This window comes from Ctenopharyngodon idella, chromosome 1 (genome assembly GCF_019924925.1).
Source record: "Ctenopharyngodon idella isolate HZGC_01 chromosome 1, HZGC01, whole genome shotgun sequence".
Taxonomy (NCBI): domain Eukaryota; kingdom Metazoa; phylum Chordata; class Actinopteri; order Cypriniformes; family Xenocyprididae; genus Ctenopharyngodon; species Ctenopharyngodon idella.
Genome location: NC_067220.1, coordinates 19,062,269 through 19,082,177, shown reverse-complemented (window position 1 = coordinate 19,082,177; position 19,909 = coordinate 19,062,269). Strand labels below are relative to the sequence as shown.

General features: G+C 35.5%; 1 protein-coding gene across 3 annotated transcripts in view; it reads left to right on the top strand.

Moving 5' to 3' along the window:
- ndst3 (N-deacetylase/N-sulfotransferase (heparan glucosaminyl) 3) overlaps positions 1 to 19,909 on the top strand; it is a 75,316-nt gene that overhangs the window by 40,801 nt on the left and 14,606 nt on the right. For all 3 annotated transcript variants that reach the window (XM_051893466.1, XM_051893483.1, XM_051893474.1), the window contains 2 exons: positions 1,766 to 1,894; positions 18,271 to 18,453. In XM_051893466.1, coding sequence (XP_051749426.1) covers positions 1,766 to 1,894; positions 18,271 to 18,453 — 312 coding nt within the window. The remainder of the gene's footprint in view (positions 1 to 1,765; positions 1,895 to 18,270; positions 18,454 to 19,909) is intronic.

The window sequence follows — 19,909 nt, the reverse complement described above, 5'->3', positions numbered from 1 at the left end:
TTTTTTAAAAAAAAGACATTTTTGAAAGTGTCCTATTTAATATTGTGAAATATTGTTACAATTTAAAATAACTGTTTTTCAGTAGCAATTTTTCCGGTGTTCAGTGTCACATGATCTTTTAGAAATCATTCTAATATGCTGATTGCTGCTCAAGAAACATTTTGGTTACAATTTAGTATGGGGAACACATATTCATTATTAACTATGACTTTTCCCTCAATAAACTCCTAATTTACTGCTTATTAATAGTTAGTAAGTTGGTTGTTAAGTTTAGGAATTGGGTAGGATTAAGAATGTAGAATAAGGTCATGTAGAATAAAGCATTAATATGTGCTCAATAAACAGCCAATATTCTAGTAATATGCAAGCTAATAAGCAACTAGTTAAAAGACCCTAAAATAAAGTGTTACCAACATTTCTTATTATTATTCATGAAAACAGTTGGTGCTTAATATTTTTTGGAAAACTTTTAAGAATTTTAAGGATTCTTTGATGAATGTAATGTTCAAAAGAACAGCATTTATTTGAAATAGGAATCTTTTATAAATGTCTTTACTGTCCCTTATGATCAATTTAATGCTGAATAAAAGTATTAACCTCTTTAAAAAAATACTTACCCCATACTAAATAGTTGTGTATATACTATATATTTGATTAACAGAATGTTTTTCTCTTGTTTAAGCTTTAAGTATGAACTATGACTCAGATGTTAAATTTTCCATAAAATTGCTTAAACGAAATAGAAATAAAATAGAATCAAGTGTCGGCAAACAATAATATTATAAAGCTATAAAATGATGACTAAGGTTGGCGTTGCTCAGATAATTTGTTCTTGGAAGAATCTGATGATAAATATTTAAGAAGAAAATTCAATTATCTCATTGCTTTGAGGAAAAGCTGAGGTATTATAGCAATAGTTTAATAATAATAAAAAATGAATTGTCATTATTTGATCACCCTCATGTTGTTCCAAATCATATTATTTTCTTACTTCATTTAAACACAGGAGGATTTTATGAATTTATTGGTCTCTCAATTACATTGAATAGCAACTGATGCTTTCAAGACATACAACAGTGAATGACAACCTGAATTTCAGTTGACCTGAATGACAGACTGAATTTCTCACTCAAAGCTATTGCATACATTCAGAACACTTTGAATTTTAGACACAACGAATCTTGTAGATTTTTCATACTTTTGTATCCTTCCTTATATTGAAACCTGAATGCCACATTCTTTGTAATTACATAGAAAAGAGCAATTCTTTTTTCAAAATACAAATATATAACATGCTTTACTGTAACTGGAGAAGTACACTAGAGAAAAAGTAAGAGAAAAAGAGACAGAAGAGCTTTTATGTTGTTGTCTAGAAGTAATTTTGTCACATTGAGTCACAGTATATTTCTTATTCTCTTTCTCTTCGTGTCTGTCTTTGCCTTTTTGGCACATATTTTATTGAAACATTCAGCTTTTTCCACTGAGAAATGATTCTGTTTTCTTTGACTGATCCAGACAGGAAGTGAATGGATGAATATATATGAAGTTGTCTCCACGCAGCACCTGAATACAGATACAATGACATGAGACCTAATAAAAAGTTATGTGTAAAACTGAAACTGGCAGTATTACATGAAAAAACAACAGAGAAGTTTATATATTTACCATAAGAAGATTCATTTTCGAGTACAAAGCAAATACAAATCCAAACTGTGTTGACTGCAAATCTTTGTAGTCTAAAACTCTATGTTGTGTGTGTGAGCAGGTGCTGCCCCGTCAGACGTGCGGCTTATTCACACACACCATCTTCTATAAAGAGTATCCAGGAGGCCCTAAAGAACTGGACAAAAGCATACGTGGAGGAGAGCTGTTTCTGACCGTCCTGCTCAACCCTGTGAGTGTAAAACACACAGGCACACACATACTGCTATTCCCTGTCGTCTCTGCTCATTTCATCCTATCAGCCTGTTGTATTGTTTTTTTCTGTCTTATTCTGTCCTCATGCCCCCCTCCTCTCTCTCGCTGGGTTTCCATGTTAGTGTTGCTTATAGATTTGTTCTCCCAGCATGAATCACTGTTCTTATGTTGAAACTCTTCTCTGCTTGAAACAGCAGTGAAATGAAAAACAAAATTGTGTATACTGTCGTGTATGAGTGCTGTGTGTTTATACATTAATTCAGTGCTTCTCAACTAGTGTATTGCGACCCAAAATTGAGTCACAGGTCTGTCCTGATAGGGTCACGGACCACAGGGGGAAAAAAAATAATGCATCTAACCATATAACAATATGTAGTTTGGGTAGCAAAATGAGGTTATTAAATTTTAAAAGAAAATGCTTCCCATGTCAAAGGTTGTGCATCCAATTTTGGCACAAATCTGTGTGTTTTATTTTTGTACTATAAACAGTTTTGTTGCTGTGTTGAGTTTATTGTTGTTATTGTTGACCAAAACTATAAATTCAGACTTTTTTTCTCACAATTGTGAGTTTACATCTCGCAATTCTGTCTTTTTTCTCAGAATTGTGTGATATAAACTCAAAATTGTTTTAAAGTCAGAAAAGAGTTATAAAGTCAGAATTGTGAGATATAAACTGAATTGTGAATTATAAAGTCAGATTTGTGTGAGTTAAAGTCGCAATTGCGAGTTAAAAAGTCAAAATCTTGTGATATAAAGTCGCAATTGCATGTTATAATTATAAGTCAATTCTGACTAGTGACTTCTGAGCCGGTTCTCAGGAAGTAACTGGTCGAGCCAGTTCACTAATCGAACTGAATCGAACTTTAGTTCCGGGTTGATGACGCGCAGCCGAAGTAGCACGTCCGACTCAAAAAGAACCAAATGAGCTGGTTCAACCAACTGTCAAAGTTTGCAGAGAATTACTGAGGACTCAAAAAGAACCGAATGAGCCGGTCCAGCTGACTGTCGAAGTTTGCAGGGGATTACTGAGGAGTCTGATGAGTAAGTTGATGATACAGTTCTGAGGCATGTACGGGAAATATGCTTATTATGACTACTGTTATTATATAAAATTTTATAAGCTGCAAAAACCTTTCTGTCGAGAGATGTAAATAAATTTTACAATGGTTTATTGTACATGCAGATTATAATTTAAGTTGTTAAGCGAAATCAATGAGTTTATGAAATTGGTTTACTTCTGCGTTTGTGCATTAAATGTGTGCTGTAGTCGCAAATTTTATCCAAGATGTAGGCTACTCAATATTGGTCAGTATGACATAAAGGATCCGAAGGAATGAAACTGTGACCACAAACTCCATTAACCAAGTGAATGAAAAGCAATAATCAGCCATATGCATTCACACAAACAACTTTTTATTTTAATATTTCAATATGCATTGACGCAAATTACTTTATTTGAATGTTTCATTGATATAACATCCGGAACCTATGAATCAGCTTTTTGAACCGGTTCATTGAGCCGAACTGTCCGAAAAGAACCAGTTCACAGAAATGAATCAGACTTTGCATCACTAATTCTGACTTTATTTCTTACAGTTGTGAGTTTATATCTCGCAAATCTGACTTTATAAATCATAATTGCAAGTTTATATCTCACATTTCTGACATTATAACTCTCAATTGCGAGTTTAAATCTTGGAATTATGAGGAAAAAAAGTCAGAATTGTTGTAACTCTGTGCATGCAGGCAGGAAGACGTAGACACAGAAGATGAAGATTCAAACGGGTAATTTTACTAATAGCAATCCAAAAGAGGCAAATCCAAACAGGTACAAGCTTTACAAACACAAGTAGGTATTATGGTGACCAGACAAGGAGTACAGGAGAAAGAACAACTTAAGTAGTGAACACAACAAGGATAATTACTAACACACAGCTGACACCAATGAACTAATATAATGACTATGGAGACAGATAAGTGGTGGGAATCTGAACAAAGAAACATGACAAATGAAAACAAACTGAAAGTCTATGAACATAGCTATACAGAAAGGTGACAATTGTGAAATAAAAAGTTGCAATTATCTTTTTTATCTTTTTTTTTTTTTTTTTTTGATTCCATGGCTTCCATAAACAAGCTTCCATAAAAAATAAATTTAAAAACACTGAAAAAAATGTAAGCTAAATAGAAAAAAAAAAAACTAATAAAAATTTTATAAAAGCACATACCAAAATTACTAAAACTTAAAGGGTTAGTTCACTCAAAAATGAAAATAATGTCATTTATTACTCACCCTCATGTCGTTCTACACCCGTAAGACCTTCGTTCATCTTCGGAACACAAATTAAGATATTTTTTATGAAATCTGATGGCTCAGTGAGACCTCTATAGACAGCAATGCCACTGAAAATCTCAAGATCCATAAAGGTACTAAAAACATATTTAAAACAGTTCATGTGAGTTCAGTGGTTCTACCTTAATATTATAAAGCGACGAGAATACTTTTTATGCGCCAAAAAACCCCAAAATAACGACTTTTCAACAATATCTCGTGATGGCCGATTTCAAAACACTGCTTCGGAGCTTTACGAATCGAATCAGTAGTTCGGAGCGCCAAAGTCACGTGAGCTGCGTCTGAAAACCTAGGTAGCTGACTTGCTGCCTTATCAAGCAATGACTTGTAAGGCAGCGTTCATGCATGAAGGCACCTTATGAAATGGATTTCGGACAGACTTCTGAGGCAGCATAAGAGTTTAATGATCTACAGCAATATAGCGCGAGCTTTGGTGAGAACTAAACAAATATTTAATTACTACAGTAGTAATTTCTCGCTAGAAATGACATCAAAAGTGGAAAATGTTGGTCAAAAATGTACATTTACACACAAACTGGCCAGCAAACGCAACTTTCGGACGCCATCTTTATTTTTCTAGCTGAACTGTCACAGAATGGAAAGCACAGGATTGTGGGATATTAAAGGCAGCTAAGGATACATCTATGCTGCCTTCAAAAATCAATCAGATGAAGGTATCTCAGGAAACAGGAAGTGAAGCTAACACTGAATTCGGACGTGCCTTGATTCTTTTGAAATGTGTCCTCCGAAGGCAGCATTTACCAGTTTTCGGACGCAGCCGTGATTTCAGCAGTTTAGCCGTTTGATAGGAGATCCGAATCACTGATTTGAAACAAAAGAATCGTAAAGCTCCGAAGCAGTGTTTTGAAATAAAGTCAGATTGAATAAAGTTACCAAACAGTCTGCACTGCATAATTTATAGTCTAAATTAGATATAGATTATCATTATTAAAGCTACAAAAGTTATTTAGTCAAGAGCAGTGAGTAATTTTCTCTGTTACCTTTGTTCTTTCATTATCTTCAGTGACAGACGGCATTAGTGGTTGCTGTCACTTTAAGAGCTGCTGCTGCTGCACATGACGCAGATCTCACACGCATCCCACTTTCTCACAGCTCTTTACTTTCATTTTAAGACTTTATTTAACTCATTCAAGGCTGCTCTTATGATGATATTCGACAAAACTGACATTTTTGGCATTAAATATCGGATGCTATCCGAATATTAAAAATTTGGATGCTGCGTTAATTGCATTAATATTTTTAATCATCACATGCGTTAACACGTTAACATTGACAGCACTATTCAAAATATGAATAAATACTATAATAGTACATAAATATACTAAAATAACACTGGTTGAGTTGCCACTAGATGCCTAAAATCCTGAAGAACAACTGTGGAGCATTAATGGATACTGTAGACAGACTGATGAATGGAGTGACTGTATTGTGAACTGCTAACATCCTGTACAGCCTTTATGTGTATAAGGTATGAAAATTCAATGTTTAAAGAGTCATATTTCGTATGTTTGTGTGTGTGAAGAAAGCATCCGTGTAAATCTTCTCCTTTGGCAAAAGGCCATTACAAAGGGGTGACTCATTCCCATGGTATTGCACTGACCTGAAAAACAAGCTGAATGTAATCAGAGATTGTGTGTGTTCTCATGTTCACAAAGACTCTGGTCATCTGCTTATACCAGCAATAATAAACAACCCACAGACACAGATAGAAAGAGGGTGGGTGAAATGAACATAAGGAGATATGGAAGTGTGAAGATGTAGTATATTGTAGTCACTCTGTGCAGAATAATATTGTTCACTTCACACTTACCTTGCTAAAGCCTAGAATGTGTGATAGTGTGTTAATAATGTGTTAAGTGTTTGTCTGTGTGGTTGTCTGAATAAAAGAGGAACTGATGAGAAAGAGATACTGAGAATAATTTATCTTTTTCGTAGTGTGGATCAGTGCACTATATTTACTTGTGCTACAGTTACATATGGTCGCCATGTTGGAGTTCGATCTAGCAATTGTGTGCATCGGTTACGTCTGACGCCAGTGCACAGAGACGGACAAAGACGAAAATGATATTTTATAGATGTTTATATCTGTTATATCACTCAAAATACTACTAAGATTTACATCACTATTACATGAGCCAATGGCATTTGAAATGCATGCATACGAGTCAGGTAAATGACTGAAATACACTGTACTGTCCACGAAGCAAAAATTGACTTGGACTCATGGTGCATAAACACACGCATTGACTTATTTCCCGACCAATTATGCCTACTGTAAATATACAAATATGTAAATATAACTAAATTTAAAAATAAAATGTAGCAAAACAATTTGTGTTAAAATAAAGTAAGACATTATACAGATCCATCAGTTAACTACGCATCCACACCCATCAAGAATAATTAAATTTCTCAAAAATATTCGAATTACATGCACTTGTTGTGCAACATTTTAACTAAAATAGGTATAAAAATATTTTCAAGCGAGTATACCTATACACTGGAAACCGGTATCCTACCTGGATCAGAAAAATATATAGGAACTACAGGAACAACTACAGGAATACCAATGATTAGAGAGTTGTTGGCAAAAACATTCACAACGTTTGCCCTGTGAGACACAATTTATCTCCATAACAACTATTTTCTCAGTTCTGTGCATATTTTCACTTACCTACATCAACTTTGTCACCACATATTTTACATTTACACTCTGTTCATCAATTATCTTATCACAAACAGTTTTCAATATAGCTAAGTAAAAATAAGAATTGTGTATATATTTTACTCCCAATAAAATATATCGAATGTGCTGCTTATAGACACCTGACAGATAATGATTTATGCAACAGATGCTCTTTATTCATCTCAGTAGTTAATATAAACGCACGGGAAAAACAAACACTAAACATTATATGCAAACCTATAATAATTAAATTACATATTAAAAAATACAGTTAGCAAAAATATTGCTACTAAATAAAGTTATTAAAGGGTTAGTTAACCCAGAAATGAAAATAATTTCATTTATTACTCACCCTCATGCCGTTCCACACCCGTAAGACCTTCGTTCATCTTCGGAACACAAATTAAGATATTTTTGATGAAATCCAATGGCTCAGTGAGGCCTCTATAGACAGCAATGCCATTGAACTTCTCACGGTCCAGAAAGGTGCTCACAACATATCGTTGAAAAGTCGTTATTTTTGTTTTTTTGGCGCACAAAAAGTTTCCTCGTCGCTTTATAATATTAAGATTGAAAGACTGAACTCACATGAACTGTTTTAAATATGTTTTGAGTACCGTTCTGGATCTTGAGAAGTTCAATGGCATTGCTGTCTATAGAGGCCTCACTGAGCCATCGGATTTCATCAAAAATAACTTAATAACGACATGAGGGTGAGTAATAAATGAAATTATTTTCATTTTTGGGTGAACTAACCCTTTAAACCATACATCGTCTGTCAACTCTGTCAACTCAAGGTTTGATCCAGAGTTTGAAGCACATGCGCCTGAATATGTGACATGTGCAGTGAACAGCCAATCACACGGAACATTATGAGCATCAGTTTGATTCACAGACATATTTTAGAAACTACTGATCTACTATGATTTTCACACACAATCATCTCTATGGTTTACAGAGAATGGACCCAAAAAGAAAAATATATATGCAGTTCTCTGGGTGAAAATGCCTTGTTGATGCCAGAGGTCAGAAGAGAATGGCCAAACTGGTTTGAGCTGATAGAAAGGCAACAGCAACTCAAATAACCACTCGTTACAACCAAGGTATGCAGACAAATCTGTATAATTACACATAATTATAATTCATATAATATAAATATAACAAATAACTAGCAGCAAAAGATTTGCAATTTTGTCTCTAAAAATGTTTCACTATAAATTGCTTTAATTTGGAGCAAGAGATACAGGGGGGAGTGGCTTTATTTGCTCACGGCTGATTGGGCCAGTTTTGGTTTGCAATATCTAACCCAGAATAAAACCTGCTCCGGAGCAGGTTAGCTGTGTAGTTACAATGGCCATGAACACTGCTAAAAACCAATCCACCTTCCTGAGCCCGAAAAACGAGAGTTTGCTCAAACTAATCTCAAACTTATCTGGGTAGAAACTGAAACCGGCTTCATGCAACAGGCCTCAGAGCTGTTCCACCAATCTGATGCCCATATGACATGTTTGAAATTGTTCTATGAATCAGTGAATACTTATAGTGTATGTGCTAAATGTTTAGTGTTGTAATTACTGAATGTGTGGTTAGTTTGCTTGGTAATGTTTTGAGACTAGAATACAGGTAATATCAGAAGGAAGTTGTGTGGGCATGACTTTAGAGTCTGGACTCCACCTCTAGTAAATTAAATATATATATCCTTCTTCAATAATCATCCAAACTACTATTGAGCTTGAAAAGTGCTGTGAGAGGTCTGTAGATGCACATTACCAGTAACATGATCACACATCTGTCTTTCTACATTAAACTCAAACCCATCACATACATACATTAATCTGACCGTAGGCTCTTTGATTTATTCATCACAGCCACATTCCTCTGTGTTAAAATGAATCACTGTTAACATGAAGACACAGCAGTACTTATTAATGACATACATCACTCTTTTCTTCTCTTCTCTTCTCTCCTCTTCTCTTCTCTTCATTCAGTAGCATCGATTAAACATTTTATAGCAGAGATAAAAATGTTATTACATTAAAAAAAAAACATTGGTATAACATTGATTGAAAAAAGAAAAAATTTCCGCCATGCCTTGTGCTCTCTTTGTCTCCTTGTCCAGAGGGCTTTAAAGGAAACTCATTTATCTGCCCATTCATTATTGAGGTCCTCTCCCTGAAATGAGGTGTGTGTGTGTGTGTGTGTGTGTGTGTGTGTGTGTGTGTGTGTGTGTGTGTGTGTGTGTGTGTGTACTGTGCATGCTGTGCTTGAGAGCATGAGGTTAACAGAGCATAACATCAGTTACAGAGGGGAAGAACACTGTGTTTTTGACACTCTATTTTACCCTCGTTCATGCCCATTATTATCATCATCATCTCTAAGACGGAAATATATTACTATTGTAATACAATTGCACTGTAAAATAAATTGAAAAACTTCACAATAAGTATACATTAGTAAAATTAAAGTACTTATTTCTGTCTTGATATTTATATATTTATGTATTTACATCCAAGATTTGTGGCTTTGTGTTCGATTTAAACCACAGACTGTATAAAACCCAACCGCTAGATGGCAGTGTTATCTCAGAACGTAAATTGACGCGGAGCCGGAGAAGCGCAAGGTGAAGGTGCGTGCATCGCTAGTGTTAGCATTAACAAACCCAGCTCACAAGACGGTAGAATTATTCCGCTCCCGTGGTATACAGAGCTGAAGTGTGGACTCATTTTGGCTTCAGCTATAAAGAAGCCACTAAGGAAATCGACAAGAGTCATTTTGTTTGCAAAATAGGCCATGTTAAAATCCAAATACTCGGGAAACGCATTGAATCTGAGAGCTCGCTTAACATCCCGACGTCATCCGCGCTGCTGAGAAGCGTTTTGATAGAATATGTGATATGTACTGCACGTTTTCCTCTCAGTAACAAAATAAACACAACAAAATTGACAGTGGTGGCAGCAGAAAGAAAGCATCTGATCATAACGATGTGGATATGGTTACACCAGCTCTGCAGTTCAATACTTTAAATAGCACTTTATACATTGGACTGCTTTAAAGCCAACAGCTTTACAGTATTAAATATAAAACAAACAGTCATTCAGTCATGGAATGGACTATGCACTTTCTGTTGTTAAATAGTTTAGAAATTAAAAGCTGCTATACTGTGAACCTTTAAATCATATACACATAAAGAATCCTGCAGTCACTTTACTATTTTCCCTTTACTTAGATTGCACAAATAGTGATTAGTGATATAAATGCAAATTATACTGTATTGATTAAATAAAATAAAGTTGCTTGTCAGGTTTTATGCATATAGTTGTGTTCTTTATGATTGTTTTTTCTAAACTTAGATCTTTCTAAAAAAAAACAATAAATATCGCAATATATCATAATATGTCGTATCGTAATTCCTGTATCGTGATACGTATTGTATCGCCAGATTCTTGGCAATACACAGCCCTAATGCAGAGATGGAGTTCGCTGCATTTACTGTGAACTAAGCCGCTCTGAGACACTGAAAACACCAGATTATGAGCTGCACGCATGTAAATATAGGATCATGCTGATGATGTGTAAATAGAAACAGAGCCTTGCTTCACTCTGAAACACACAGCACAACAGACTATATACTTATTTCTTTCATGACAACTCTCGGAGAGATTGGCGTGGTAATGGACACGGCAATGTTAAAGGGTTAGTTCAACCAAAAATAAAAATAATGTCATTTATTATTCCCCTTCATGTTGTTCTACACCCGTAAGTCCTTCGTTCATCTTTGGAACACAAATTAAGATATTTTTGATGAAATCCGATGGCTCAGTGAGGCCTCTATTCCTAGCAAGTTAATTTACACTTTCAGTGCCCAGAAAGGTACTAAAAACATATTTAAAACAGGTTATGTGACTACAGTGGTTCTACCTTAATATTATAAAACGACGAGAATACTTTTTGTGAGGCAAAAATACAAAATAACGACTTTTCAACAATATCTAGTGATGGGCGATTTCAAAACACTGCTTCGAATCTTTTGTTTCGAATCAGCGGTTCGAATCGCGTGTCAAACTGCTGAAATCACGTGACTTTGGCGCTCCAATCAGCCTGTTCCACCTAGAGTTTCATGACTTTGTTTTAAAATGCACCAATTTTTGCAATTTGATAAGCTCACTAAGCTATATCATTAGTTTGATTTGAGTTCGATTTATCCATGCTTTACAAAATCAAAGGCACAAAACACAACTTCAGTGATCTTTTATGTTATTATGAGAAGTGTAAAATATTTTCTGAAAACACTGTGACCTTTATAAACTTTTGTATAAAAAAAAACTTTTTGTGTTTCACAGAAGAAAAAATATACCAGAGACTAAAACAACATGAGGGTTATGAATTTTCATTTTTGAGCAACACAACATTAAAAGCAACACAACAAATTCAGCTGACATCATTATGGATGTTGATGTCAACTTTCAATTATCCTGATAATGGATGGTCAAAGAACATGTAACATTGAGAGAGAGAAAGAGAGAGAGAGAGAGAGACTATAAGCGGAACTAAACAGTTTGTACAAGAAAAGGAAGGGTGTCCAATCAGAGAAATGAGAAGGGAGTATGTGTTGTTTGTGTCTGAGAGAATAAAGGACAGAAAGAGAGAGAGGAATGACGCTTGAGGACAAAATTTTCCAGCTGGACTCTCCTGTTAAATGAGCCGATGGGGTGTGTGTGTGTGTGTGTGTGTGTGTGTGTGTGTGTTTGTGTGTGTAATTTTGAGTCTCATTAAGTTACGCTAGCTTAGGGAAAGTTAGAGTATGAAACAAACACCAAAATGGTTGTCCAGCACCACTGTTTGAAAAATCAGCTGTAGAATAGACAGAATATACAAACATGACATTCCTGCATTCCTGAATTAGCATTACACTTATGGGTGAAATGCAAAATCATGATTTTTGTGGAGTTATACTGGACTGAAGCTTTCAATCAAAAAATATTGTCAAAGTGCCATAAAACTATGATAAGAGTCCAAGTCTTTTATTGGATAGCCTTCAGTAGGGAAGTAGCGAATGAAGTGAATGTCAGATCTCTAAAAAAAAAAAAAAAAAAACCTAGACTGATCTAGTCCACAATGTTTCAATTACTCTGCAGAAAGTTTTCTGGGAGGTTGTGTTTACGGGTTGGGTTAGGGGATAGAATATACAGTTAGTACTGTGTAAACTCCATTACATCTATAGAATGTCCCCATAAAACATGGAATACATTTGTGTGTGTGTGTGTGTGTGTGTGTGTGTGTGTGTGTGCTTGCTTTCATGATTTATGAGGACACAAATTTGTATAATGACATAGGTATTACACTGGTATTACAACGTAAACGTTTTATGAGGACATTTCATGAGTCCTCATATTTAAAATAGCTTTAAAAACATTCTAAACAATGTTTTATTAAAAATGCAGAATGTTTTCTGTGATGGGTAGGTTTAGGGGTAGGGGTAGTGTAGGGGGATAGAATGTAGTTTGTACAGTATAAAAACCATTACGTCTATGAAATGTCCTCACTAGGATAGCAAAACAAACCTGTGTGTGCGTGCATTTGTCCGTGCGTGTGTGTGTTAATGCCATGGCCAAGTCATTACAAGTATACATGTGATAATCATGTTGCTCCAATCTGAACATGTAGGTCAAGATTAATACTACATAAAACAGAAAAAAGAGATCAAGTTGGATTTTGCAGGTGTTCTGTATAGAATAGAATAGAATAGAATAGACATTATGATGATAATACTACAGTATAATAAAACATTAAAAACTGGTTTATTGTGGTGAGCTGGACTAGAATACACAACTTACAGGATAACATTTTAGTTTTTCTAGTAAAATTGATTGTTGTTTATTGAGGAATTAAGAAATGTATAACTTCACCTGCTCTTACAGTGTGTTTGGAATTGTATGTGTTTGTTGTTTGAGTGTCCAAGGTCCAGTGCACAAGCTGTATGTTACAACTTAGCCTGGTTACTGAGAAGTTCTGTGATACACCATTAAACTGTCACTCTACACAATCAAAGAGTGCCGACAAGATACATCTTTTACGATCTCCAAAATTTGTCTCAGATGGCAAAATTGTATAACATGAAACTGGCTTTAATTGAAATATAACCTAAAATAAAAACTAATTATCCTTGTACCAGAAGTAACATTTGGAATAAAATGATCAGTATTATAATAATTATATATAATATTTAAATGATATAATATATTAATTATAATTATAGCATATGAAGTAATAATTTAATTCACTGTATAAATGAAATGCAATAAATTGTTTATTCTTTGTAATATTATTTATAAAAAACTGTTTATTTTATTTTGCCACATTCATTTTTAGACTTCAGAAGATTTTAAATGTTTGTTACATATTTAAGTATTCTATTTATTATATTCCATTATTATTTATGTATCATATTTCCTGTTCTGTTTAAACTCAATGAAAATGTAATTTTGTTGCCACTGACCATTATGTGAGGAGATTATGAGAAGTTTAAAACATCAACTACAAGTTAAAATGAAATTTGAAGGCTGTTTGTTAGATTTATAAAGGTAAATATCATGGTACATGACTACACATTACAGAGAGCTTTAAGTCTTGCTTTAAGAACAAATGATGCAACCAAATTAAGTTCACAATTACTATACTTGCATAATAACTTGTAGTTATTGAGCCCCTTGTGTAAACTTCATGTCCCGATTTAAGTAAGACCTTTCTGAAACGCTAGCAAAGACTGTAGAATAACACAAGACGCGTCACTCCTATTGTTTTGAATGGGAGAAAGTGCAACGCGCAATATGGCGGAATAAGTCCCGTCTGCAAAATAACCGGCAATCGCCGATTGGTAAAGTCATTGCGTCACTGCAGCGGCCGTTAGAAGCTCCGGTTTCTATAGAAACAGTCAGACGCGCGCCTCCGAAATAAGGCACAAGAGACGCATTTAGGACTGCGCATGCGCATTAGCTTGATCCAGCCTGAAAAATATTGTTTTTTGTCATGATTTGAGCGTTTAGAAACAAAATTTATGAGACAGTCGTTGTCAGATTTCATTGGTGATTTCAAATATGAAATTTAATCGAAAGCTTGGCAAACAGCTTTGGAGAATTTGATGCTTCCCCATTCAAAGAGATAGGAGCTGCACTTGGATGCCCGAGAGGCGTTTCAAAGATGGCCGCCGAGTGAAATGACTTGTCTTAAAGGGACTTTGACGCTAGCCACATCACTGTTGCCTTGAATTGTGTAATGCTTGTAGTCACAGTGAATGGTGAGCAGTGGTAATTGAGTCTCTCTCGTGTGTGTGTGTGTGTGTGTGTGTGTGCGTGTGTGTGTGTGTGTGTTGGTGGTGGTGAGTGCATGTGTGTTTGCTGGTTAAATTTTCATGTCTTTTCCAGGCTAGTGATTTATAATTCTGTCAGGTCCTGAACCTCTTCCAGAAGGAACATCTGTTTGGAACCCTTTAGATCCTCTCGCTGTGTGTGTTTGTGTGTGTGTGCATGTTCAATAGGTAGTCCAAATTTAGCTGTTAAAATGGTGGCTTGTGCTGGCATTCTCAAGTGTGTGTTGGACAAGCAGGATAGATGCTTTTGGACCTGAGATCCTTTAAGGATTTTTTTTTTTTTCACTCACTCGCTCTCTTTTCCTCTTTTTTCTTGCTCTCTTTCTTTGCCCTGGCTGCTAGAGCTAGGTAAAATGAATCATACGACCTATGGCTGTGTGTGTGTAGGCGTTGTTGCTTTCTGGTGTCTATTTTACAAAGTCTATGTGTGTGTTTGTTATTGATTGCTGAAAGCGCAGCATAAATCATATCTTGATCAGTCTGTTTGTGGTACAGCAGAACTTGTTCAGTGGTCAGATTGATGTTGTACATATGGGAAAAGCCTGTGTTCTTATGTGTGTGGAGCGAATGCGAACATTCACCACAATCCCACCAAAATACTTTATAATACTTGACATCTTTTTAATATCACGGGTCCCATTCGTTTTCCCATGAGGGTTAAATTGAATTCAGCGGTTGCGAGTGTGTACACGAGAGTGTGTGTTACACCAGTCCGGCATAAAGCATGCCAGTGTGACAGAAGCTGCTAAACTTGTCTCATTATCCCATAAATATTCCCCGCCCTGCTCACGGTCACCTAGCATCCCATCCATCAATCAAAGCCTGCTGCCATTGCTGTGCCGCTACCATATCCACGGCAACCTTCTGAGGGAGCTGCACTTAGGCCCTGATACAGAGTCCATTACACACTCCAACCAGATCCTGGCTGATTATAAAACACTTTCAGCTTACAGGAGACAGTGTGTTCTAATGGATCATCTTCTCTTTTACCTTCAACTTAATAAACAGATATATATAATATAGCAGATCTCATTTCGTGATAAATGTAAGAGTTATGTGGAAAATGAATTGATGTCGGTGAGAAAGTTCTGCTAAAACTTGTGGATGCTTAGTTGGCTGTAAAGTTTGTGCAGCTTCTGACAGACTTTTTCTGTCTTACGTTGTTTTGCTGGTTCATGTACCTCTGTGTTTATTAGAGATTGACTGTAGTTGTTTTTTATACATTACATTTATGTAGCGTTGAACACTATTGTTTCCTGTTAAATTCACAGTGTTTAATGGCATTGTTCGGAACTATACATTACTTACAGATGGGAGAATCCAAAATAAAAGAACTGTGCATCCCACAGGTTTGAAATATACTTGCGGTGGTGCTTCCTCCTATTACCCACGGCACAAAAATGGTCTACTACATGTGACAAACAACAAATAATGTGTGATTTTTAACAATATTTTTATTTATTAAAATACATTTTAATTACATAGGCTACTATTACATTTAATTACATACTAATATTATGCATTATTATGCATTGTAAATGATGCAAAATTACAGCATTGAAATTTTTGAGTTCTCCTTGCTTTGTCATATAGTGTCTCTCCAACGCTATCTAACGATTAATTTGTACATATTTTACGAGGTGGCTAAATCATATGAATTCATACGACCTCACTCGTACAAATTTGTACGATTTGTCTAAACTCCAGTGACGGGTAGGTTTAGGGGCGGGGTTTGGGGTAGGTCATTCGTATTCATATGAATTTGTCAACTCGTAAAATACGTACGATTTAGCAAAAAAACATATGAATTCGTACAAATTAGCCACCTCGTAAAATACGTACGAATTGCCGTTGAGATCGGGTTGGTGTCTGGGACTGGTGAATGGGACATTTTACTGATGCTAGTAAAATCTATATATTAAATAATATGTGTCAAATAATCTTCTTAGTCTTTTCTTCCTGTGGGGGAGCATCCCAACCAGAGAATTAAATTATTATTAGAATTAAATGGAAATCAAACATAAATACATAAATACAATTTATTGTGTAGTGAAAATACCAATAATGCCCAGAAGAAAAAAAAAAAACTTGTGACTTTTAATTATAAACAAGCCCGAAATAAATCGGGACTTTTATTTTGAAATATCTAAAACAATTGCGGGCTGATCCTTCAGATGAGAGCGATAAAATATGTATTCTTACAACCATCTAAAACATATATAAAGTAGACATAAACGTAAAAGTAGTCATAAAAGTAGACAAAAGCCATAAAGTAGACATTGTCAACTCGAGTTCATTAGCAATAGCTTGGCATAAATGTGCGCTATTCATTGATTGAGAATCACTTTGAAGCAGTCTGAAGCGAGCCTGTAGAACGCGCAACAGCGCCGCCTTGTGACTTTGTAACATGCAGCGCTCTTTTTGAATGGAATAATAGCTTTTTTTAAGTTTAATAATCAATAGGCTGTATCGCGATTTATGTTTTTTCATCCCCAAAATACAAGATGTCTTAAAATGATCATTAAGACGTTTGTTTTACCAATGAATGTATTGAAGACTTTTTATGACATTAAAATTAAGAAAACTCACACAGAGGGATTTTGCTTTATTCGCACACATACTCCTAAATACATTTTAGAGAAGCGCCCGCACTGTCGAGCGCTGAAATATCCATCGCGTCCCTGCAGCACATGTGGGAATGTTAGCGGGAGTAAACAGTTCTCACACACACAGAACGAGCAGGTACGAAACGTGTAGGGCGAGGAAAGATTTTCCACTAGTTAATCGATCGCGTATGCTTTCATTAACTCGGGCGGATATAAAAGTAGCCTCTAAATATACTTGGGCTGCCATTAATATACCTGGGCGGCCCGCACAAGTAAAGTCTATGTGTGGGAAACTGTGTAAAACAAATATCAATCAAGCTGATTATCAGTATATATGCCTTGCTTCAGGGAGGGACAACTGGGAATGGGAATGAGGTGGATCTCTAAAGGGCCTCTATCTCATTGCACCCTGGGTGAGTGGGGGCCCACCCATAAAACTTCGCCCTGGGTCGGGTGAATTTTAGCGACCGCCTTGCCTGGCATTACTGGGAGTGTCTGTTTTAAACTAGGCCACATATTCCCTCTCCTCTCCTCTTGCAATGCAACCTACAAAACCAGTCAAGCATAGAGACCCAATAAAACTTCTTCACTCTTCCTTTTTCTCGTCTTTCCCCCCTCACTCCTCTCATCTTTTCTCTTCTCTCAGCAGACCCTTGTTAATTGTATTGATCCTAATCTCCACAGACACTGTCCGCGAATGACCTTACTCTAGTGGATTACATCAGAATTACAGCTCCACTCCACATGAAGTGGACGCATCCGCTGGGCTTACCTCATATGAAAGACCGCTGATCGGCCTGCAGTAATTGAATGTGCCCCAGGGGTGCTCTGAACCACCCCATAAAGGGGCTGACGCAGGAAATCAGCACACCCTAGTGCAGTCTATAGGGTTGCTAGGCGACATTTAGCCTTTATCAAACAATGCCAGCAAACCAAATGATCAACATCACCTCAACATCTGCTGGGCCGTTTACAACACATGTTTGACAAATAAAATCATGCACAAATGCAGCTAACATGGACAAATGCGGGTCGTTTTGTATTCAAATGGTTTTCTCTCTCCTCTAATGCTCTTATGAGAAAAGGTGTTAGTATAATGGAGGAGCAAAGGTTTAAGACCTGAACATTAATATACACAATACTGCTGCCTACAGGAAACACTGGGGTATTACAACTAAGGTCATCACATTCACATATGTCACTATAGCTTTTTATATTAGCGGAAATGTTATAGTAGCAAAGGCTGCTGTTTACCTATGACAAATGATTATTTACTAATGATGGATGAATTAAAAGTTTCTTTCTTTGTTCCTCTCTGTAGATCAGTATATTTATGACTCATCTCTCCAACTATGGGAATGACCGCTTGGGATTATATACATTCACTAATTTGGCTAACTTCCTGAAATGCTGGACCAACCTGAGGCTGCACACACTTCCTCCCCTGCAGCTCGCACACAAGTACTTCACACTCTTCCCGGAGCAGAGGCACCCGCTGTGGCAGGTCAGTCATCATAGAAAGACAAAAACTGTCTTTTAACCATATTCAAATAAAATAAAAACTTTTAATTATGATTAACACTTCATGAGTTTCCCTTGTTTAATGAGAACTGGTAATAAATATTATTTAAATATAAGAATATTAGAAGGATTTCTAAAGGATCATGTGAAACTGAAGAGTGGAGTAATGGCTGCTGAATGTTCAGCTTTGCCATCAATTAATACGTTTAAAATAAATAACACATTTATTTTTTAATTGTAATAATATTTCACAATATATCATTTTTTTTATTAAATAAATGCAGCCTTGGTGAGCATAAGAGACTTCTTTGAAAAACATTTAAAAAATGTTTTATATTTTATGTTTATATGTGGCCCTGGACCACAAAACCAGTCATAAGTCGCACGGGTATATTTGTAGCAATAGCCAACAATACATTGTATGGGTCAAAATGATCGATTTTTCTTTTATGCCAAAAATCATTAGGATATTAAGTAAAGATCATGTTCCATGAAGATATTTTGTAAATTTCCTACCATAAATATATCAAAAAATTATTTTTAGGACTTTATTTGGACAACTTTGGGCAATTTTCTCAATATTTAGATTTTTTTTGCACCCTCAGATTTCAGATTTTCAAATAGTTGTAACTCGGCCAAATATTGTCTTGTTCAAACCATACATCAATGGAAAGCTTTAATCAGCTTTCAGATGATGTATAAATCTCAATTTCAAAAAAACCCTTATGACTGGTTTTGTGGTCCAGGATCACATATTATGTTTATAATATTTTATATATATTATTTTATTTATATTTTTTAATTTTTTTATTTATTTTAATGGATACCAGTCAATGAGATTTCTGACTTAAATATTATTACCTTACATAAAATGTCCTCAAGAAAACCAAAGGGAAAAGCAATCCTTTGCAAAATGACATGTTGGTAAAAAGCCTACTCTCTGCGGCCTGTAGGCTGTGTAACTATCGCTGTACATCAAGCACTCCAAGTCTCAAATGGACGCTGACCAATGAAAAGCCTCCAGAAAATGAACAGTTGCACCGTACAACTTCTCACAGGGACATCGCTTGGATTTATGGGGGTTTTGCACAATTTCAGCATATTTTTCTCAAGCATTTTTCTGCGGTTGTTCCAATTATGTTTTATATTAAAAAGATGCTACATGTAGGAGTTACAGCCTTGACTAGTACAGAAAAAAGATTTCAATTGAATTTCATATTGTTCTGTTCTCAACATAAATTACTTATTAAATTGCTGCAGTAACAATTACATTACAGACATACTGTCCTTGATTTGTTATTATGTATTTTAGAATATCTATTTTTAACATCATATTATATCTGAAGATGATCTCAAGGATGATCTATATACTGTAAGCGTCAGACAATGACCTGTCCTCTGTCTCCGTGCTTCTTTTAACAGATCATGTATTGATTTGA